Genomic DNA, 23,511 nt, shown 5'->3' with positions numbered 1-23,511 from the left:
GTATGAGTGTTGAATGTTGGTGGAAAATGGTGGCTCTAGAAAGAAGCCCTCGCTCTTTGATTCTGACTCCAAAACCTGACGTTTACCGTTGATGTTTTAGATTGAAATTCTTGATCTCTGCCGGGTTGTTGCAGCAGCAAAAGTAATAAGATTCAGTAGGAAACTAGAGAAAATAGAATATAAGCACAATAAAATAAGCACTAAAGCAATAAAAAAAAGAATGTAAACAGTTGTGGGGTTATATAAATGTTTGCTGGTGACAATTTAAACACGTTAAGTAGACTGTTGGTAGTGAAATATGGGGAAGCAATAAGGATTACTAAACGTATGGAATAAGTTAGTTAATGCAGTTACTCACAGTTTTAACATACAGATGTTGGCAGCAACGATTGCCTACTTAAATGTGGTTTACTAAATTAGAAATATGAGCTATATACATCTATAAACAATATAATATTAAAGTCTGTATAGAATATGATATAGTGGAACCACTATCAAAATATCATTCATATTTTGCAGAATATAACAATGAAGGAAAGATGTGACAACAGAAGCAATTATGTGACTTTACAGCAATAGATTCAGTACACAATATGTGAATATGCATCATATTCACATTGTCGGATTGGATGAGCAGCGCACTTGCTGTTAGGTTGACTAATAAATGGTGTAATGCAAAGACCCTCTCCTCCTACAGTATCTAAGGCAAATAAAGTCAACCTTCCTGCACACTAGCCTCAGCTTGCTTTATCAGCGTTCCCTTAAAGCCTTCACAAAGCATCGGACTCGGCGATGCCTGTCTTGTTGGTGCGTGAACGTACATATCTGGGCTTTCTTGTGTGCTCAGTACACAATGCCCATTGGCATAGTGAGCTTTTCCCCTTCTTCCCTCAACCCAACCCCTTGAACATCGTCATGGTAACAGCCTATTGCATAACACAGTGGCTGCAGTGTAAAGCCTTGTATTCCCATCTCCTTGGAAACAGAGCCCCCTGCCCCCCTCCTCGTCCTCCTTCCTGGGCACTGAGCATGCTCATAAAACAATAGCAAAGCAGAGGAAACAGGAAAGGCAGCTCAGAGCAGATTCTGTTCAAAATGCACTCTGCGGCATACAAGAGCCCCCAGTGCAGCTCTTACTGGCATCAGAGCATCTTTATTAAGCTGAGTGCAGGGGTGAATGGCAGACTCCTCACCAAGAGGCTCTCTGACACTTAATCCAGAGTGTGTGACGCAACCTTCAGTGTCATCAGTTTAGTACAGTTTAGTATATGTTCAGGAGACCTTGTTTTACTGAACATTGTCAACGATTACAATAAAAGGTCCAATAATTACATTTTTCCATATTCACCAAGTAAATGGTGTAAGTCAAAGCTCATGTTCATGATAGTTATTACCACAGCACCAATTCTATGAACATAGGCAAAGTCCTGTAATCGTTTTGCTTTCAACTATAGGGCTACAACTAGGGATACTGACAAAAAATCTAATTGCGATTTATTTGACAGAATATTGCAATTGCAATTTAAACTGCAATTCACATCATCATTTTTCTTGTCATAAATATTTGAGAACCTTAAAATTGTTTAAAGAAAAGTGATTTTGTTAAAAAAAAAAATAGATGTCATTGTGCAGGATTTAATGAGTATGATCATGGGTCTGAGAAAGATTACCTGGATCTCTAAAACACCTTATTCAGAAATCCATTTTCGACGCCTCTCTTAAGCAGATAATTGCAGCCTCTTTGATTTGGAAATTGCAGAAGTTCATATTGCGTTTTTTATTTTTTCGATTAATTGTTCAGCGCTAATTTCAACCTGCCTCAACGTTTTGATGTATGCCTGCAGCCAGTCAGCAAGGGGCTCCTTCCTTGCAGCTTCCCGTAGGATCCAATCCCTTTGCAAAGCCACAAAGGGTTAAAATGCTTTGCCTGTGTTCAAAGAATGGGAATTTCACAGAAGCTCCGCCTTCAGCTGCCGTGTTGAACCAGGTGTGGTCTACTCGCTGCTGGACTTAACAACACCACAACAGTAAAAATCAAACTTATGGTTAAAATCATAGCTTAAAGTGCTGAATGCCTTTAGAGCATCGGTCTCTCTTATTAGCTCAAATTACAATACACACTCTTAATGATAAGGCTGGGCCAGTTAGACTCATACAATACACCTTGGTTAGTACTACACACACAACCCAGTGTACTTTGTACTTCCTCAAGTCCCTACTGTAGCAGGCCTAAGGACAGACTGACAAGGAACTGATGGGTTTGCCTAAATAGAAATGATGAAATGTAGTGTGGACCAAGATTTTCCTCATTACTCATTTCACCAAAGTCTGTTTTATAGCATCCTGTGCATTGTAAGCTATACTGTTATGAGTTTGCAGCAAAGCAAAGTCACATCACAGATATCTATATAAGGGCAACATATTTAGCACTTTTTTTAAAATGCTTGTGTCAAAAGTAAAGAAACTGAAGAATGCCTGCAAAACTGACAAACAGAAGAGGGTGGGTTATGAAATTATAAAAAAAAAAGTAGTATAAAGGAGTGAAATGTTAAAGCTGGTGATGTTTAAATTGAGCTGAATGAATTTATGCATAATTTGAAAAGGTGTAAGTAAATGTGTTCATTTTAGTTTGGCTCATACGTATTGTGATTTCTTTTTTTCTAAGGTTAGTGTTGGCATAGTACTTCGAAGAATTTCTGCTTGTGTGTTTTTACTATTTTTGACAATATTTTGCGCTGTCAAAATTGGTGTAGCCTATACCATTGACTGTTTTAAAAAGATGTGAAAGATATTTGTGCCAAGCTGCCTCTGCCCTGGATCAGATTTTAGCTCGATGAATAAATCTTACAGCACCCTACTTCTTCTCTGTAAACGAGGGTATCCAAACTGGTCTGGAGCAGTTAACGTGGAGAGTTGTTTCCTCCCACACACACGCACACATTTTCTCTCACAGAAGTGGAAAGGAAGGTCACTCATATTCCCCTCGCAGAAGGCTGGCACACTTTTGTTTACATTTCAATCCCTACTAACCCATCACTATAGCAACTAATTCTCTCATTCTTATTCTGTCATACTATGTGGGTGTGTTTCACTCATTTCTGTTGTGGAGTGTGCTGAAATATAATCACTCATGGCTAGATGTAAGCTGGCGGGTGCGGTTCAGGAAGCATGATTTGGGAAACAACACATTGGATAAAACTTGAGTTAATTATTATTATTATTATTATTTTTTAATTCAGCATAGACTGGCTGAGAAACTAGAGCAGCATACCCTTCACAGCCAGCTGGCTTGGTAGGTTAGCGCACCTCGAATATGACATGAAAGTGACATTGATAAACTCCTGCGCTTGAGTTTAACCTGTTAAGTTAATCGATATATTTGGTTCCAATCAAAATATGACATTGCTGCCCCGACATATACAACTTTTAGAAGTGTGTGGGTAAATGTGGGGGGTTATTTGCACTGCCTATTGGCACCTGATAAGATATAAGATATACCTGTTGGCTGCTCATCTGTACTCAGGTTTAAATTAACTGAGCAAGTTGATACTAAAGCCATGCCTCTGCCTTCTGGTACAGAAAACATCTAGCTAGGGCTCATAGAAACCAAATTATTTTCAGTCTTTTCTATATAGATCCCTGAATTAAAGCTGCACTTGGCAACTTCAAACGCTGGTGGCCCCAAAGGGTAGTGAAGGGGCAACCGTTTGAATTTTGAGGACTTCAAAATCCAAAAATCCTATAAGGTGACGTCAGTAAAGCAAATTTCTCAGTGACTGGTGAGAGATGGTTCACCCCATAGAGACCTATTATTGGCAAGTCCAGCTTTCTCTCGCTTTCTCTCGCTCACTGCTGTTTAGGAGCAAATTTTGTATTTCACTCTCTAAGTTTTGATTTGTCACTCCCTGTGCACCGAGATACAAATATATATCATTCATTAAAACAAGTTAAAAATAGGTGGACTGAATTATTATGGACATTACATTAGAACCTTGGTTTAATGTCACCAAGAGCAGAATAGTCTCTCTCTCCATCTCTCTCTGTCTCTCTCTCCTTCCCTCTCAAACTTAAAACACACACACTTGAACCTGCCAGCTGCTACAAAAGTACCATGGTTCAATAATAACAGGTGCTCAGCTTGGTGGCATCTTTTTCCACAAATCTGTCAAAAGACACTAACAAAAGCAGCTGTATACACATACGAGAGTCCGCAACAAATATCAGCCTAACTTCAGCCTCAAAGCCATGATATTAAAGAAGATATTTGCTTCTTTTTTTTTATTAAATTGCCTACCGATATAGGCTTACATGACCAGACAAAGAACCACCCATCACCAAAGATAAGGTAGAAAATAATGGTGTGCATATAGGACAGCAGCTAGTACCGTCACCAGCAGCACATAAACATGCCAAATCAACGCCGTCACCAAAGCTCCTCTCAAAGGCAGCAGTTCTGACACAAAATAAGAAATTCAGCACCGTGGAAAGCAAAGGGTATCTAAAATATAATGCTGTTGAGGATCATAGAGATCATGTGGGCTGGCATCACGTTAATGCAAATTGGTAGATGGCAAGAATCTTCCCAGGGAAAAAAAGCCCCATAGACTAAGATGTAGCCTTGATTTGTGCCACTCTTTTTCCCTCTTTATCTCTTAATGTCAATGTTTCATTGCTCACATGCAAACATACACACCAAAATACATTTGTTTCGCCTGTGTTCAGGTGCTGTAGTGCTATTTTTCTTGATATTGTGTTACCTGCTAGCCAACATGTCTCCTCATGGAAGGAAGACTAGCTATTAATTTAGTAATAATAGCAACCATGTGTGCTCTCAGTCTGGATATGGTTCACAATTAACCCACCGTTTTACTTGTTTTTGTTTTTTTGTTTTTTGAATTTAACAAACTGTCTACATGTGCTATTTGACCAAAATCTTTCCTTTTCTACTTGAATGTAAATTTGACCGCTGTCTCGGCTTGGAAGGGGGAAATTGACAATAAATCACCAGGGGTGCATGCCATTGTGAAATATGAAAATATGCGAGATATGAAAGGCGCATACCATCTAAGACGAGTGCATTAACCTGTTGCCCTTTCGTGGGATCTGGCTTTAGTGCTAGATTCACTATGTAAGAGCCTGCCAGACTCAGGCATCTCATGCATGCAAACACGCCTTGCCAGCCCTGCTAGAGGCAAGCCCCTGTATAGGTAATGTTTTTCTCATTGAAGTGCAGAGACTATTGCTAAAGCCTGCATTGCAAACTGGGTTGAGCTGCCTGGTAACAGTCGTGCCCACTCTACATGATGAATTGCCACATTGTGCTCATTGTTGAAGGGAATATTGGTGAAGGATATCTGTTCTGTAGCTAATTGGGTTTCACCAAATACTTTTATGAGATTCTGCCGTCTGGATGTGATTGCCCCCTGTCTCATCGCACAGAGCGTAACACCCTTTCTCTTAGTGAAAGTGCTCGAGTCCCTCCTGAGCCCAGACAGGACTCGATGAAGTGCAGGATTCAACAAAGGGCAATTAGTGCATCTATGTGACATAAAAAAAGTGTTGGGATATGGTGCGCTGGATGAGGACGGTCAAGCGCTTATTGTAGAGACGACAGTACAGGCCTGGGAAAGCAAAATCCCATCCTTTTCTATTGCACCTTATTCTGTTCAAATTTTTTAAATTATAGGAATTCTATTAAGCTTACCATAAATACACAAAAAAAAAATCCTAGGTTGGATAGAACTAGAGATGTTTTGGTAATGCCGTATATAGGCTACTGCATGATTTGATGGCTTAAACGCATGTCAGATTCTCAGAAGAGGAAACTGCCACCTTTCGTTTCTTGAATATTGTCTCCTAATTTTTGTTTTTTGTTTTTACAATCCAGCTCTGCCTATGACCGGGACAACAAGATTCGTGTGGCCATTAAGAAGATCAGCCCTTTTGAGCACCAGACGTACTGCCAACGCACCCTGAGAGAGATCAAAATCCTTCTGCGCTTCAAACACGAGAATATTATTGGAATCAACGACATCATCCGCACACCAACCATTGACCAGATGAAGGATGTGTATCCTTTTCTATAAGCTTCTCATATCTCAGCGAGGGTTAGACCGATAATGTATTGTTTTTTCTTTGAAATTATTTTCAGGTGTCACTGGTGAAGTTAGAGTCTCGTACCCCAAGATTCATGTCAAATCAGAGTTGGATAAGAGTTTGAGTTGTGTTTTGTAGTGAGTGTTTTATTATATAATAGCCACTTGTCATCATATATTTGGCAGAGATGCTCTTCACTGAACATCAACAGTAACAAACTGGCCATGCTTGACTCAGGGGGGCCTAGTCACTCACTTTCATAATGTAGTATGTGTATTTTTACACTCTGCAGTAGATAGGATGATGGCTCAGACTGAAGCTAGCAGAAACTGAGCTCATTGTGCTTTCTACTTACCAGGAACCGTGAGCCTACTCCCAAACAGAAAGAAACCTCTAAAAACCTCTCTCCTAAACATAAATGAGCTGAACAAGATAATGAACAAGATATTTAGTGTCTGCAAGTTTTGACTGAATTGCGGCATCTCCTTGAATACAAATCAAGCTCGGCTATTTTGCTTTCTGTCCATTGTTGTGTCCCGTACTCCATGGCAACGCTGCTCAGACAAGCTGCGCCAAAATTATGACAATTGCCTTAGGTGAATGATGTAAAATTTACCTATTGTCATGACAACAGACAAATTACGCTTTGAGCATTCAAATACAAGTCACACGTAGGTTGTATGGCTTGCGATCCGATTTTGTACCACATCCATGTGGTCCAGATCAGAATTGGAAAAAATGTGACGTTTGCTGCTGACACTAATTACAAAACAAAGTATTGGAACACTTCCAGCTGCAGTGTGAACATAGCCATATAGTGTTATCAGTAGTAGATTGTAAAAAAAAAAAAAAAAAAAAAGAAGCCATGTAAAGATAATAAAAAATATAACAAGAATATAAAGAAGAAATTGGAAATGTATAACTTGAGAATTTCAGAAAGGTGGTGTCCCAGGTAGAACCGATTTTCTCATTCCTGACTCGTCCCTTACGCTAAAGTAACTTCCAGAAGGGCACAACTCTAGTAAAAGGTCCTTGAGTGCTGGACAGATAACAAGTGGAAAGTCATAAACCAAGACTGACTGTTCAATCTGTAAGTCTGTCGAATAGAAACCATTTCACGTGACAGTGCAAAAATCAATTGTTAACAACCCACTGAAAGGGATGAAACCAATGTTTAAAGTCTCTTTCATTTTCCAAGCATGGAAACAGAATGCCGGGACTCCCACGATATTAAACTAAGTTCTTTAACGTGGCGCTGTGCAGATATATTGTCCAGGATCTGATGGAGACAGACCTGTACAAGCTTCTGAAGACTCAGCACCTGAGCAACGACCACATCTGCTACTTTCTCTACCAGATCCTACGAGGGCTCAAGTACATCCACTCTGCCAACGTCCTGCACCGGGATCTGAAGCCTTCCAACCTTCTGCTCAACACCACCTGTGATCTCAAGGTACATCTGCCACTGGCATCCCAACCATTTATTATTACCGGGGTTCGACCAGTGTGGGCTTTGGAAGGCTGAAACTCACTGAAGTTGCCGACAGCCAATATTTTGTGCTTTAACCTTTTTCATGCCAAAAAACTACAAGTATTCACTGTTTCCCCCCCAGAATTTTCTTATTGTCAGGGTGAAAAAGCCTTTGAAACAGCAATTAGACCATTGTGGGACACTAAAACTCTCTACTGAAACAAAGACTAATACAATTATTTTAGAGTTAGCAGGTTTTAAGGCAGGGTTCAATGGAAGGGGAAACTGGGATACATTAGGCTTTTAAATAAAGAATTAATTTACCAAAAACATCAAGCTTTAGTACCAATATCGGCTCGATACGTTAGTCTGACCTTAGTAATTATACACTGGTGCAAATCAACCATACAAACTAAATGCTCTAAATGTTGTTTTTTACCATATAGGATTTTTTTGAGCAGAGTTTTTTTCTACCCTGTTGGTTGTTGATATTACTAAGTTGTTAGTATCTGCATGAAGACTAGTTGGATGGCCAGATTGTTTAATGTTAGATTAAGTTACAATTTATCTTTAAATCTTATATGATCTGGCATTACCGATGCTGTCCGGCTTACTTTGATCTCGTGTCTTTAACACTGCAACCGTACTTTCTGTATCAATCATCTTCCCTCAGATCTGTGATTTTGGTTTGGCTCGTGTGGCTGATCCCGATCACGATCACACTGGTTTTCTAACAGAGTATGTAGCCACCCGTTGGTACCGGGCACCTGAGATCATGCTCAACTCCAAGGTGAGTGACCTTACCTGCTGTACAACTTCAACATGACAACTAAGATTAGAGAGGAAGAGAGTTGAGTCAATATTTTTCTTTTTTGTTGCCATTTTAGCAGTTTATATGGCCAGGACAACAGCAACTTTGATTTTTGTTTGTATTGCTGGTTTAAACATCATTCTGCATTTCATATATTTTGCAGAATTAAACATGATGGGGAAATGCATAGACCTATTACTCTGTTGTTTCTAGTTACTCTCATTGCATTCTCTTGCTACTGTACTGCTGTAATTTGTCAGTGTCATTTTTCCCAGCAAATGCAACTTGTCCCACATCCACTGTCTCTCGTTGAAGATACATACAAATTAGACACAATTAGCCTAAATACCCATAAATTGAATAGTCTTAACATTGATTTTCAGTTCAGACTTTAAGTCAACCCCATGCAAAACCATGCATTTCAAAGTAATTTTGTTGCACAACATGATATCAAAGGTGCATATTTTGCAAAGTGTATTCTCAGCATATATTTGTATACTGTGTTCCTGTGTAAAGGGTATCCGCGGGTCCTTAAAATGTCTGAAAAATACTTAAATTATCTGAATTTAAGGTCTTAAATGTATTAAAATATATTTAATGCAGTTATTAGAACTTTTTAAAATGCAATGACAGGTTTCTTTTTCAGGTTAAAACAGAACAGGGTTAGTAGTACAATGTGCAAAACATTTTTTTCCATTGTGTCTGTTCTACTAAGCACAATTGGACTTCATGTCCCTTAACAATTAATTTCATGGTGTCCTTTTTCTTATTCTGCCCATTTATAGTTTCACAACTTTCATTAGCTGTGCTCAGTTGGAAATAGGCTGGTGTTGCCAACTTTGTTCCATTATTTTGGTTTTTAAATTGGTCTAACTTTGCCTTTACCAGCCTACGCTGGTATAGCTAAACAGTTGGAGCATGGCACTAACACTGGTCAGGGGTTTGACTCCCACTGGGGTCATCAGTGCTACACATGTATGCATTCATGCTACTTTAAGGTGCTTTGGATGATAGGATCCACCAAATGGCATATGTTATTATGCTTTAAGTATATTCACAGTTAAGTGTCTCTCTCTCACTCTCAGGGCTACACCAAGTCCATAGACATCTGGTCAGTGGGTTGCATCCTGGCTGAGATGTTGTCCAACAGGCCAATCTTCCCTGGGAAACACTACTTGGATCAGCTCAACCACATTTTGGGTAAAAGTTCCCTTTATATCGTACCCAGTTTTCTTGGGATTGGAGTGGCATTGTGGTATTGTCACTTGAGAAAGACACTCAAACCCCAGCTGACCCAGTGGAGCTGCTCAGTGGTCAGTAGTGCAAAACTGTAATTGTACTGGGAAGCTCCCATGTGTAAGAATCAGTCCCTGAAGGAATTGTCTGATTTCTTTTGTGTGTGATTATTATGATAAAAAGGTTTGATTTTTCTTTGATTTGGCTTTTCCAATAAAATAATTCAGTGTCATTTCGGCATCTTATTCACTAATTTGCACTAAAAGCGTCCCAGTTGGTGAAAATTAGAAATTCAAATAAAAGATAAATATTGCTGTGTTTAAAGGGATTTTACTCCTCTTTTACACTTTTTGCAAATATAGCAGCATGTTTTGAGGAATATAGTGGAAAAGTTTGTACTTTCTGTTCAGTAATCACACAGACTTTGATAGCACCATAGGAGAGAATTGAGAGCAGATGCGAAGTGAACTACTTGGCAGGATAACTGACAGTATAATATCATCTGTGTCCATGTGCAAATTAACAAAGGCTCTAATTCAAGTGGCCAGAATGCCAAGCCTGCCATCATGCTGGTAGAACAGAACAGCTAATTTACAAGACAGACAAGAAAGAGATGGATGCAGAAAGTTTTAGGTAAAAAGAGTTTAGAGCTAGTTTCCAGTCAAGTTTAAAGTTGCTCATTCCATGTAGTGTATTTGAAGATTGACTTTCTCTTTATAATCATTATATTGTGAATTGTTATTATTAGCTGAGGATAATGGCTGAAGAGTCATTTACCTCCCTATGAAATTACAGTCTTTATCCCAGTCTTGTAGTTATCTTAATGGTAAAAATCAACTAATAATGATATGGGAAAAATCCATATCAGTGCCTATCTCTAGCCTATTCGGTTGTTCACTCAAGTGTCACAAAATGGCAGATTGATTACAGATATTTACATATTTCTACATCATGATGATCATAGCTTACGATGATCACTTAATGTTTTCCTTGCAAACACATTTATCACAAATAGCTCTTCTACTGCAGATTTAACAACTTGATCTCATCTTTCAATTATCTTCTTGTTGAGCGTAGGATTTTTCAGGTGTTTAGACAAACAAAAATGTCAAACTCGCTGTCAATAGCAACAACATCTCTGTGCCAGTTTATAGATAGTTGTTTATATGCAAGTATCAAGTAGCACTTTCCTGTTCTAGTGCTAGACCACATATTGCTTCTCCCATCTGTCATTTTGAATACATTCAAACTGTTGTAGTCCTTTCTCAAGGAAATTAACCCACATAGTGCAAAAATGAATTTCAACAGAGCCTGTGTGAATCGGTAACAAATTTATTCCCTGTTTTTCCAAGAATTCTGCACTTGCCCACTGTCCTACATGGACACAGAAGCTAATTCTTCTATCCATCATTTTCTCTGTCTCTATCAGGAATCCTGGGTTCTCCCTCCCAGGAAGATCTCAACTGCATCATCAACATTAAGGCCAGGAACTACCTTTTGTCGCTGCCTTTGCGCTGTAAAGTGCCGTGGAACCGCCTCTTCCCCAACGCTGATCCCAAAGGTCAGAGCCAGAAACAGCCTCTGCCTTGTTTATTCACCCATCTGCCGATTCACTTTACAGACAGGACTCCCAACTAATCAAGGAATTTCTGGAATATCGTGGGATTTTGAGAGGTTGTATTCCAGACAGGGGCAATCAGAGAATTTGATGAATTCTTCAGGGAAGTCAGGGAATTTTACAAATGGGTCACTTTACAGGAACATACCAGAATGTGTTTTACAATTTGTTTCACACATTCGTTGTATCACATGATGGTTGTCAGACCAACTATTGTGGAAACCAGACTGTTTACCCCTTTACAAAAACATTAACAAACCAGGAAGGAATAAAATGTTTAGATCAAGGGTGTAACCGTAGCCTGGTTCCAGACTCCTGAATCTCGTCCCACTCTTCAGATTTGGTCGAGTGAGTCAAAGAGTCTGGTGTTGCTCTATTCAGCAGCGATTTCTCGATTGGAAAAACGATCAGGCCAATCAGCACCTTTGTGGGTGGGACTAAAGTTTGAACTGTTCGTGCAACGGTTTTTCATTGGCGTTGAGAGTTTGGAGTAATATTTGTTGAAATCATTCCTTAACCAACATGTTGTCTTTGGAAATACGATTATTTTTGTCAAAAACGGCCGACATTCTTGGTGAAGTTCATAAATACGCCCAGCATCAGTGTAACTGAAAATAACGTCAGAGCAGCTGGAAACGTCAGTCACTGGTGATTGGTTCGGGGAAAATCAACAACCCCCCCACACAGAAAACAGTTAACATGGAGGCAATGTCAGACTGAATAATGGAGTGGGAACGAAATTGGCATTCAGTCTGAATATCAGGCTAGTGTAAACGACTTAGTTTTGGAAAGTCTCACCCTGGTCAATCACCCTGGACGCATCTCACCCTTTTCTAGTCTGTACCATGGTCCCCGTGAGTTGTGGGCGAAAAAGTTCTGAATGTTGTATGATGGGTAGCTGTGAGTTAGTATTTGTGTGAAAATTAACTCCTGACATGCAGGGTTTGATTGGGGCAAGTTGGGTTCCAGTGTGACCGCTGCCATCTTCTGCAACCAATGTGATGAGAATACCATAACCTGGAATCTTGTTTTATTTCAAATGCAAAAAAAAAAATTATTGTCCCTATTGCGTGCATAATTCAGGTTAAGAATCGTAATGCTTTTCACTGAGACTATCGCAGATCAATAATCATACTCAAATCACATTTTCTTAAGCTCTTAGATTCACTTTTATGCTTTCTTATGCATTTGACAAACATGCAATAGTTTGAAATGTAATTTTATCTTTCAGCTTCATTAACATTTTAACTATTAACTGTCCCCTTCCTAAAGTATTTTTTGACTAATGGAATTGTTGAAATGGCCACTGTCAGATGCTATGAATGCTAGTGAGAGGGGAGAGGAGCTTGGAGAGGAAGCTGTAGCCACACAGGTACCATCCAAATTAGCTCTATAGCTTGCTGGGTTATTAAGATTGAAGTCCAATTTGCTGTCTTGCAGTCTTTCATCAATACTAGATCAGTGGCTGCTGAACGTGGGAAGAGGGGAGCTAATTCTCAGTCTGGAGGCCATACTGTATGTGGGCTGTCCAGTTTCATTGTCGTTTCAGGATACATAACTAGTTTATGTTTAGGTTTTGAACATGCACCAGTCTAAGACATAAAACAGCTTTCTGTTTCCTTAAATCAATAATCCCTTATAAAAAGTCCAAAATCACAAATATAATTCACATAATTACCCCCCCTAAAAATAACCCAAGAGGGATGTAGCGTGTCCTGGCGCCCTCTAGTGGGCAGGCGGATTTGTTGCTGCTGCTGTTGATCAGAAAGTATACAAATAGCACCTAAATTAATTCCTTCATTGTCTCCTTGTGCTGTTTAAATGTTCACATCCTTCCTGTCCCACTGTGTTTCTGCTGTAGCACTGGACCTGCTGGACAAGATGCTGACCTTCAACCCCCACAAGAGGATCGAGGTGGAGGAGGCCCTGGCACACCCCTACTTGGAGCAATATTACGACCCTACAGATGAGGTGAGATGGTCGGTTAGGACTGTAAGACGTCAGCTTGTGTCATCTAGGCACTCTTGGTATGTTTTGAATGAGGACACACCGTCTTTTGACAGTGAGATTATAATCCTGCGCTTGTGGAGGTCTTTTTTTTGCCCTTTCTTCTTTACATTTTTAAGAGTGTAGTATATATTTGTCTAGATGGCTCATGCATGCTATGAAAAATTTAATTCCTTCAATAAAATAAATGATGACAAAAAAATGTATCCGAAGAGAATTGGGTGATATAGTGATCAGCAACTGCAGCATCTCTACATAACACAATGATGGTGCACATTTCTTTCTTTTAACTGTTACTGCTCTAGATTTAGCTGCTCTGCCATAAATAATCAAATAGGATCAAAACCCTCCCTACTGTACATTAAATGAGCATGTCCTCTCTGCCGCCCTCTCTATGTAGCCTGTAGCCGAAGCCCCATTCAAGTTTGACATGGAGCTGGATGACCTACCCAAAGAGACACTGAAGGAGCTCATCTTTGAAGAAACTGCACGTTTCCAGCCAGGCTTTAGGTCCTAACATCTCACACAGGTAGGTAGGTCCACATGGCTGCAGACCCTGGTCACTCGTAACCATACTTAAAATAAGTAAGGGATCCAACGTGTACCGATGGCTGAGCCGGGAAAGAAAATATTTTTTTCTTGTGCAAATCGCAGCACAAACCACAATTGATGCAAGCCATATGGGCTCCATGTATGTTTTGGTATCAAAATATCGAGTGCAGGTGTACCGCGAAAAATCACATTCTCGCGAGAAAACTGTGTCCGCTTATTCTGTCTTTTTTATACAGTCTATGGTCTTTAGATTTGTGCTCCTCAAAGACAGCCGTTGTTAGGTGTGTGCGCCTCAAATACGACAGAAGAGACTGAAAATCTTTGAATGTGTCCCTGCCTTACGATGGAGGACAGGACTTGGGGTAAAAGAGTATGGCCCCAAAATGTATGGCTATTAAATGTACTGTGCTCATGATTATTCCTTTTTAGGAGAAAAGGATAAAAATGAGATAATTGTACCAGTCCTATTGAGGACCAGCCTCCACTGCTTGATATAATAAATATATTGAGGAGAGAGGCCATAATGAACACTACTTGCAATAACCCTACAAGTGAGTGGTGTTGGAGCTGTAACGACTACTCTGATTCGTTTGGGTTGAATTTAACAACTCACCATTCACGAGCCGAGGTAAGGACCACTAAAGAGTTTAAATAACCTCACACAGCACACACAGTTAATGAAAACTATCCATTTAGATATTGATCCAAATTTTGCTCCTGTAGAGTGGGAAGCAGCGGCGCTCCGTGAGGATGAAGCCATTTCAAAAACCACCTGTTTTAGTTTTTAAACTGGTACTTTAAAGGGACAGCACCAATATAATTTTGCTTTGGGGTCATTATTGACATCAGGTTGCAACCAAAGCGAAATGATGTCAGTGCTTTCCTTTAACGGTAAATGGCATCTATCCTAATTGCATTAAAACTATCCTATATTTAGTCTAACGCCTTTCTCAGTCACATAGCAAATGTGCTTCTAGTTGGGTTATTTATTTCTTTTGTAGCTTAGCCTGTAGAGGAAAGAAAGACACCTAACCTTGGGAATAACGGAGCATACAGACAGAGTGTTTATAAGACAGTAACACAGTGGTGAGACATTTCTAGAATATGAACCATGCGATTTCCAACCTTAGGTTTCCAGGCCTTGAGAATGTGGCGTTTCCCCTCATAATCCCTGCTAACCACACTCAGCTATTCCCCGACCGGCCTCTATTGTGATAATAACAGTCAGTGCTACATTTTATAGCCCATCATCTGCTTTCCATCAGCGTATATAATTATTGTATTTCTTCTCCCCAGCATTTCATTGCATAGCACCATGTGTCTGCTGGAAAGGAACCAAGTCAGAACTCCTAAATTAGACCAAGAGAAATCACAAAGCAGATTGCTGTTGTTGCTGGGTTTTTTGTTGGCATTAACAATGTATTGTCCCATATAATATTTAGTATTATGTTACAACTGTTAATCTAATATCTCCCCATTAACATCAGAAACCATTAGCAGTTTGAAACTACTAGTGTCATAATTGAGGTAATAACGTGTTGATGTGATAAATTTCCCATTAATGGGATAAGTTACATACTATTAAGGTAACAACTTTTTCCTGTTAACGTAATTATTATTGGGTGTTATTACATTAACTGAAGGTTGAAATCTTCAGTTTTCAAAAATGTAATAACTCTACTCTTCCAGTAATAGTCAAAATAGTCAAAATTCAATACACATGCTACATTTAAAAAGGGAGGAATATGTACAGAAGACGTCTTTGGTGATCATCGTCACAGTTGGTTATTGAATTTTGACTATTATTACATTCAGAAGTTCAGTTATTACATTTTTAAAAACTGAAAATTTCAACATTTCTATTGATGTAATAAGACCCAATAATGTAATATGAACTGGATATAGGTTGAATCACTCTTTGAGTTGTATCAATCGGTGATAGAGAGCAGCAAAACAAACATTTATTTATATGAAAAAGTAGCGGATTAAAACTTTATATTTGAAGCCTCATCTCACAGTCGCTGTTGTCTTTTCCCCCCCAGATGACTCTCTGGACTGGCTTCTGCGCTGCCACTGCTCCTCCCTGCCTCCACTCTGTTGCTGTGATTTGTGTTTTTTTGGGTTTTTTTATTTTCCTCTCTCCTGTCGTCCACATCACCTGGATTCCTTGGGTCTCACTCGTCAAGTCCACTTTGCTCAGGAATGGCGTCAGGAATCAATCAATCAATCTCTGTCTCTCTCTCTCTCTCTTTTTCTCTCTCTCTTTCTCTCTCTCTATTTAACTCTCTTTCTATCTCTCTCTCACTCGGAGGTGAGGGGGTTACATCATGGCTTATAGTGTGGAGGTGATTTTGTGTTTTAAGCCAAGATAAACAATTTTTTTTGTGTGTGTCTCAAAGGCTTTGGCTCTGGCTATTCCTATTCAAGACCTTTTGTCTAGTCAAATGACAGTGATAAACTAGCTGTTGTGATTTTTGGTGCAATTGTTGTGGTTATAATTCTGCCTATCTTGCACAAACAACGGTAGATTATTTTCGAGTGAGCAGGTTATCGGAATCATCCATCAAAAAGGTCTTTTGAATTTTCTAACCTTTGTCATGCGGTGACAAGGGACACCGTGATTTCTCTCTCTCTCTCTTTCTCTCTCTCTCTCAAAAAAAAGAAGAAAAACCCTAATTAAATCAACTGATTTATGCAATGAAATCACATAATCAGTCAGAGACTTTTCGGGCCAAAAAGCCGTCACACGGTGTTGCATTAGCTCTCTGAAAGCTATACGTTTTGTCAAAGACCTTTTTTTTTTGTTTTTTAAATCCTTAACACACAGAAGACCCAAATGCAAATATATTCTATAGCCTAAAGAGTCTTAAAAATATTGTAATGGCAAGAGTGACGATACAAGGTGAATCAGATGAATTTGTAATGTTTTTCCTTTTTACTGACGGTTGAGAAACAAAATGCCCATGTTCTTTTCTCATAGTCATGATGGGTACGGTTGTGTAAAACCGCATTGAGTTGTAAGTTACAGATACAGGTGCAGTACAAGGTTTTCCCATCAATTTCGCCTTAGTGATGAGAAACTAAAGGAAAAGTGAATTTATAACGTACAAGCACTAGTCTACATGTACAGGATGATATTTTTCATATGGGGGAAAAATAACCGCGTCAGGATATGAATTCACTTATCACAGAGAACTTGTTTGTGTCTGGAAGAAATATTGTTGTGCCTCCCTTTTTCTTCCTGTTCAGTGTTTTTAATTTTAATTTTTTTTTTCCTCTTTCTTCTGTCTCTCGTCTCTTGTTGATCTCTCTTTCGCCTTGTTAGAATAATACTGTGCCCTTTGCATGACTGTTATAAGCTCTGTATACAAAGACGATGTTAAGTGCCACACAGCCGGGCCGTTCCACCCGGAAAGCCCAGGCTCTTCTTGTTCTACCTTTTTGTGGTATTTCACTCTTCCCGATCACATGGTGCTTATGTTCTGTTTCTTTCTTTGCTTCGTCTGGTTTTTGTTTTCTTTCACTTTTGCTGTTCTTTATTTGTTCTGTACCATTTTGCGTTTTGATAGATTTACTCCAATTTCGATCTACGCGTTTTTGGCCAAATTCCATCTGCATGCTGAAGCAAATGTCTTGTAGTGGTTGCAATAGGAGAATAACCATAGCTCTGTATTTATGCCACAATAATCACAAACCGCGTTGTTCCCTCTACCAGAGAAATCCAGGCATGCGAAAGTTGAAATAATACTCCACATCAAAAACAGGACAGATCATGTTTTCCATTTAGTCCTTCGCTACATGAAGTCTTGCTTCAAATTGCACATTTTCACGCTGATAATGTCAAAACCAGCAGAAAACTGCAGTGGAACTAAAAGTACAAAACTGCAGCAGAAGTCAAGACCAATATTATCGTCAGTAACTGTCGATCGAAGACTGTTTTATTTCAGATGAAAGGAATTATGACTTTAAAGATAAAATGTGTATTTGGAAACTTTTGTGGACGAGACAAACACAAGACTAACTCAGAAGCATCACTTGGGCTAGATCTAAAAAATTTAGCATTTATCTACCGGCCGTGTTATTTCATTTTTGTAGCACTGCAGCATGTAATGGCTGCCGTTTTAATTTGTTTACAAGTGGGCCTCAAATGTTCAGTTTCATGGTACACCTAACCGTCTGTTAGGTTACAGCACTCCCACTTCAAAAAAAAAACGTTGTTAATTTGGTAATGTGAGTGACCTAATGAATGAATTAAAGTGTTATTTACTACACTAAAGCATCTCGAAGTAGATTGGTCAGAATCTACATGAGTGGATTCTCCAAGAATCTGGCTCCGCTGGCACTTAAAGTAAACCAAGGAATTAAAAATGTAATTAAATAGTAGGCCAATTTCATAGCTGTTCAGCTGCTGTTGCTTCGGCTGTCATTATTTGGGTGAAAGCAATTTTCCATGATGTGTACAGTCTGTGGCAGAAGTACTGGGGCTAGCTGTAAATTTATGAAATTTTCCAATCATAGATGAGTGAGGCAAAAGTACAGACTCTTAGCTTTTGATTCTTACTATATATTTGCATACATTTTAGAACATGTTGGAGAGCAAATTGGAGTTTTAGTTATACAGATGTTTCTCAGAGGCAGACATAATCTAATTGGTTGAGTTAAACCTCAGTGGGCGGAGCCAAAGAACCACAGTTTTTCTGGCTAAGTAACGTTAGACTGAAGCCCAATGATTTTTGAAACCTAGCACTCTGCTACTAACTGAAAAAATATGCCAATGATCATGAATGAATGGGAAAAAAAAAGCCATTGATATTTTTTATTTAAATTTTGATTCCTTTGCCAGTTTGCTAACTTTCACCCTGAAAATCTGCGGTTCTTTGGCTCCGCCCCTCGAGGTTTGACTCAACCAATGAGATTATTTCCGCCTCTGAGAAGTGATTAAGTAAAACTCCAATCTGCTGCTGGAGTCTGTTGTTTGCCTGGTGTCTGTTGTTGCGCTCAGCCCCCTGAATTTCAGTCGAGCAGACGCTTTGTGACAAATCACCCTGAAGTGAACGTCTGTCCCAATACTCTCAGCTCCTGCTGTGTAATAATCTCTCTGTCGAAACATTAAATGCACTTGCTTCTACAGTTCTTGGGATGGGACTCGTAGTCCAGACCGGGTGCCTGCAGGGACTTGACTCGCCTGTAGATGGTGACTTGGTGGTCTAGTGAGAACATTAAAGGGCGCTGGGAACCTTACTGGGACTCTGTTGTATGATAAGCTTCTGCCGAGTTCTTTGTGCAACTTGTCTGTTTATTTGTGCCTTTTTTGATAGTCTTGATATCCAAGATTTGATGTGCAGCTTTTGTTCAGTCGGGAATCCGTTGTAACTGCAGTATACGCTCTTAAAAATGAACACAATCAAGTGGGGGGAGGGGAAGGGATGGGATGGGACGGGACGGGGGGGGGGGGGGGGGGGGGTATCCTTCTCTTATCTTTCAGTTATGTAATTTTAAAGAGATTTGTTGCCACAGCTGTGTGATTTGTGACTGTACTGAAAAGATGAAAAGCGAACATTTATATATATTTTTTTTTTGCGTTACCCTTTCTCCTTGAGCCTCATTTTTTTGTTTCTTTTTTGATGTTTTTGTGCAGATATTTTTATTGTAAAATGAATGTTTTGTTTCTATCAGACACTAATCTTGTTTGAGTTGTCTCCAATTGAACTACTTCTCTCTGTATGTTTTGATCAGTATAAACCTTTAATTGTGTAGTTGACATTTCTGAAAGCAAAAGGTCCTCGGTTGTTGTTTTAAAGGTTTCTGTTCCACTCGCCATAGAAATGGTTTGAATTGATCGGTCAGTTTAATTTTGCTGTCGTGTGAAGGATTTGACTTGAACGAAGCATTTTTTTGCTTTTATTAAAGACTGACTGCCACTTTGAAAAATCTTTTTTTTTTGTTTTTTTTTGTTTTTTTGTTTTGTTTATTTGCAACTCTGCCATGACATTTAACTAGCGGTTAATTAAATACACTGTACCTTATTTAACATCTCTGTGAATTCTCTTTGTAAGCCACAATACTAGACAATACTCTCTCTGTAAAGACTTTAGCACATTCATTATGGGCTTTTGATATAAACATTAACTATCGACATTTCAGACAACTTGCCACATTTATCATTACATACAGAATTTCAAAATAAAAGTTTCTTGGAGCGAAACAATATTCAATTAAATGTGTTCAATGAGCAGATTGAAAATTCTTAATAAAAACGGTGTGTTACTCCAAAAACATTACGTATTGCTATTATTATTATTGTTATTATTATCATTGTCTGCCACATTTTGCAGTTGTGCTCTTCACTTTAAAGGTGAGAAAAAAGCTTCCAGACCCACTATGCGGGAAACCTTTTTATTTTAAAGCTAGTTGGTCTGCCATGCTTTCTTCTTCCACAGTTCACTCGCTTCTGAAAAGTACGGAAGAGGATTAGGGACAAGGAACTTTTTTTTCTCAGAATTCTGACTTTAATCTCAGAATTCTGACTTTAAACTCAGAACTCAAATAATTTTTTCACGTGGCCCTAATCCTCTTCCGTAGAAAAGGTTACCATCCTCCTTTAGTATTTAATGTTATGAATGTAAGCAAAATGATGCTCGAAAGACTATATTGACAATCCTGTAAGGGGGCGTTTAAGGGGGTTTCGATGGGGTCTCCTCCATTAATAACCCACTTAACTAATTGTAAGGGGATTTTGCATGAATCAAGGGGTGAATTAGTTTAAATGTAAGGTTATTTTAAGGGATTAGTGGTTCTTAAATCCACAATTCAGCAAGTCCAAGGAAGGACAGAGACAACAAGTAAATACATGAGTAAATGAATTTAAAAAAGGGAATAAAGGAGGATTAGTCACAGACAGACAGGTCAGATGCAGCTCAATGCGTCCAAGTCTCTGTCGTCAGTCATAAACGTCTGGACAGAAGCTCCTGAGGGCAGAGAGATGTTTGTTTCCTCTGCAGCTTCTGTTTCACACCCAGACAGAGAGAGAGAGAGACGCTGCACTGTGCTGCTGTCTGGCTCTGGAGGACAGAGAATAAACAAACCAAAACCCTTCATTTTATCCCTGAAATGTCCTTCGTTTCTCCATTACATGAACACTAATTATCCATTAAAAATAAAAAAAGTAATGGTTAGTATCATGGGTTTTTAAGGGGTTTATTCACGGGTTGGTTCGTGGAGACACTAGAAATTAAGGGACTTTTCATGCCTTTTGTGCAGGTTTACAGGTTATTAATGGAAAGTTCATGTCTCCCTGAATTTCACAGTAAATTATAATGAAAGGAGTCAAAAATTAAGGGGGTGTTTAAGGTGGTTTTGATGGGGTCTCCTCCATTATTAATAACTCCCTAAATTGATTTTAAGGGGATTTTACATGAGTTAAGGGGTGAATTAATGTAAATGTGAGGTTATTTTAAGGGATTACTGGTTCGTAGAGACAGGAAGGACAGGAATAACATTCAGAAAGTGTTAGATTGAGCGGTCGTCCCCTTTAATGACTGATGGTGTATCAGTTTAAGCAAATGTTGCAGTGCGGGGTCATATACTGTGCAATGCAAAAATGAAAACAATACAGATTAAGTGCATCACACCATGAAAACACAAATGACCAACAGAAAACAAGTTAATGCAATTTCTGTATTATGGATATTTGAGTTGTGTGGTTGCAGCTGTTTTGTGGATTTTATAATTCGAAAGCTGAATTCTAACTTTAAACAATTAGATAGAATTATCCCCCCAAAAAAAACGTTCAGCAAAAAAAAAAATCCTTATGATCATATAATCCTAATCCAGGATCAGACAGACACTGAACAGGCTCACCCATACTGCAGACACAATATGCCGCAGTGTCCAGTAGGGGGCGCTGTCGTATTGACTGTAGATTTCATGCAGTCTGCGGTCTAATTCACTATTATACGAAGCATTTCAGTGTGTCATTTCAGGGTTTGTTTTTGATTTATTCTCTTGAGGTAAATGTGAGCAGCATCCTGTCAGAATAATGGACACTGATCTGACTTGATGTTGGTCACTGTGATGTCAACGAGCCTAGATTATTTTGAGGGATGTGGTTTAACCACTATTTATAATAATAATAATTATAATAAAGTTTACTTACGCCTTACAAAACAAATAAAATGGATTAAAAAGGAACACAGACAAAATAAGAATAGAATTAAATTAGGCTTTCCTGCACAAGTGTGCCTTGAGAAGTGATTTAAAAGATTATATTAAATATTTTTAATTTTTAATAAATATTTATGATAGGCTAAATTTACAGCATAGTAAGTCGAACTGGTTTAATTAATGAGGATATGGTCTATTAAGAAAAAAGTGATGCTTTTCTGAAAATAGAATTGATTTTTGCTAATATTGGTGTTTATTTGTCTTATGATCACTGACTTGTTTATAATTGATCCACCTTTTTGTTTTCTTCTGTCTCGTTGATAATGCTGACTTCCACTCTGCCTTTGTTTACTTGCTGTGCTTTAACCACGTGCTTACAATGCGCACACGCATGCGCGCTATGAGGATATTGGCATTGGCACGTGTCTGTCTCGGGGGCGCGCATGGCCAAAAACAACCCTTGGCGACGCGAGCGCGCAGCCCAGTAGCTGGCCTCAGAGGAGCTGCGGTGATTGGCTGTCGATGTGTAGATCCGCCCCCTATCGCAGCGGATTGGTTAGAGCGAGATTCTTCCTCTAACTATTGGTTACTATTTGTAGTGAGGACGACTGTGTAGCTAAGGCACTGCTGCTGCCTTCAGGTGCTTCTCGTAAACTCAGGCTTCCGAGTTTCTAAGTAGAAAATACAACTTGAGCTTTCAATTGCTTTTGGTCGGAATTAAAAACGAAATGAATGTAGCAAAAGTAGATTTTTCGGTGTCTGTTTTTGTATTTGATAGTTTTGTTTTAGCAACCAAGCAGCACAAAGATTCTTTGTGAGGCAGCAGCAGTGTGAAGAGGAGAAAATGCCCATCAGGCATGTAGCGTAGCCTAATTGACGTTTTAAATAATTTAGCAGCCAGAAGTTGTTGTATGTGTGTGACAACTAAAAGCCAAACAAAGAGTGAACATAGAAACGTAGGCTATAACAATGATCATTTACACAGAATGGCAAACAATAACCTAACATACAAAACACATTACTTTTGACTATCAGTTGTTGACATGGCAACCATGCTCTCTGCCATCTGTCGCTCAGTACATTCCCCCTCAACGTCACATCGTGATGATCATAGAAAATTCCGACTTTCTCAGTGCTTTTATTATCCACTTTGTTGGGTCGTTCATGCGCGCTCAACTCGTAACTACCATATTTCCGACAGCATTTGAAGGCAGCACGGGCAGAAATAAAGAAAGGCTGCTTTATTTCACTTTGTAGAAGTTGGACTGTGAGCGGCTCGCGCGCAGCATCACACGGGGAACCTGAACAGCACAGAAAGAGCAGAGCAGAGCAGATACATTTGACAGATTTTTGGGTCGTTAAATGTTTGTTGCATTATTCAAAAGACAGCGCGCATCATCGCAGCTAATTAGGATTTCGGTATAAATGAGGCCGCGGGCGGGACGGGCAGGTTGAGTCGCTGCTGTCGGACAGAAGCATCACATGTTATCAAGTTGGTTAAACCCTTAAATGAAACCTGCTCTTCCTCCTCCGGGCTGCAGCGGCATGCACGCACTC

The 23,511-nt window shown here is 39.2% G+C and overlaps 1 protein-coding gene across 2 annotated transcripts in view; it reads left to right on the top strand.

Moving 5' to 3' along the window:
• mapk1 (mitogen-activated protein kinase 1) overlaps positions 1-19,204 on the top strand; it is a 30,132-nt gene extending 10,928 nt beyond the window's left edge. The window contains exons 2-9 of one of the 2 annotated variants that reach the window (XM_071917793.2): positions 5,888-6,070; positions 7,360-7,549; positions 8,241-8,357; positions 9,464-9,578; positions 11,044-11,175; positions 13,094-13,203; positions 13,640-13,768; positions 15,834-19,204. In XM_071917793.2, the coding sequence (XP_071773894.1) occupies positions 5,888-6,070; positions 7,360-7,549; positions 8,241-8,357; positions 9,464-9,578; positions 11,044-11,175; positions 13,094-13,203; positions 13,640-13,756 (964 nt within the window). In that variant the 3' untranslated portion in view covers positions 13,757-13,768; positions 15,834-19,204. Of the gene's footprint in view, positions 1-5,887; positions 6,071-7,359; positions 7,550-8,240; positions 8,358-9,463; positions 9,579-11,043; positions 11,176-13,093; positions 13,204-13,639; positions 13,773-15,833 lie in introns of both variants that reach the window. The other variant, XM_071917794.2, reaches the window with a different exon arrangement.
• The last annotated feature ends 4,307 nt before the right edge of the window (positions 19,205-23,511 follow it).

The sequence above is a fragment of the Centroberyx gerrardi genome, chromosome 8 (genome assembly GCF_048128805.1).
Source record: "Centroberyx gerrardi isolate f3 chromosome 8, fCenGer3.hap1.cur.20231027, whole genome shotgun sequence".
Taxonomy (NCBI): Eukaryota; Metazoa; Chordata; class Actinopteri; order Beryciformes; family Berycidae; genus Centroberyx; species Centroberyx gerrardi.
Note: the sequence above shows the minus strand (reverse complement) of the source record. Positions and strands in the feature narration are given on the sequence as shown.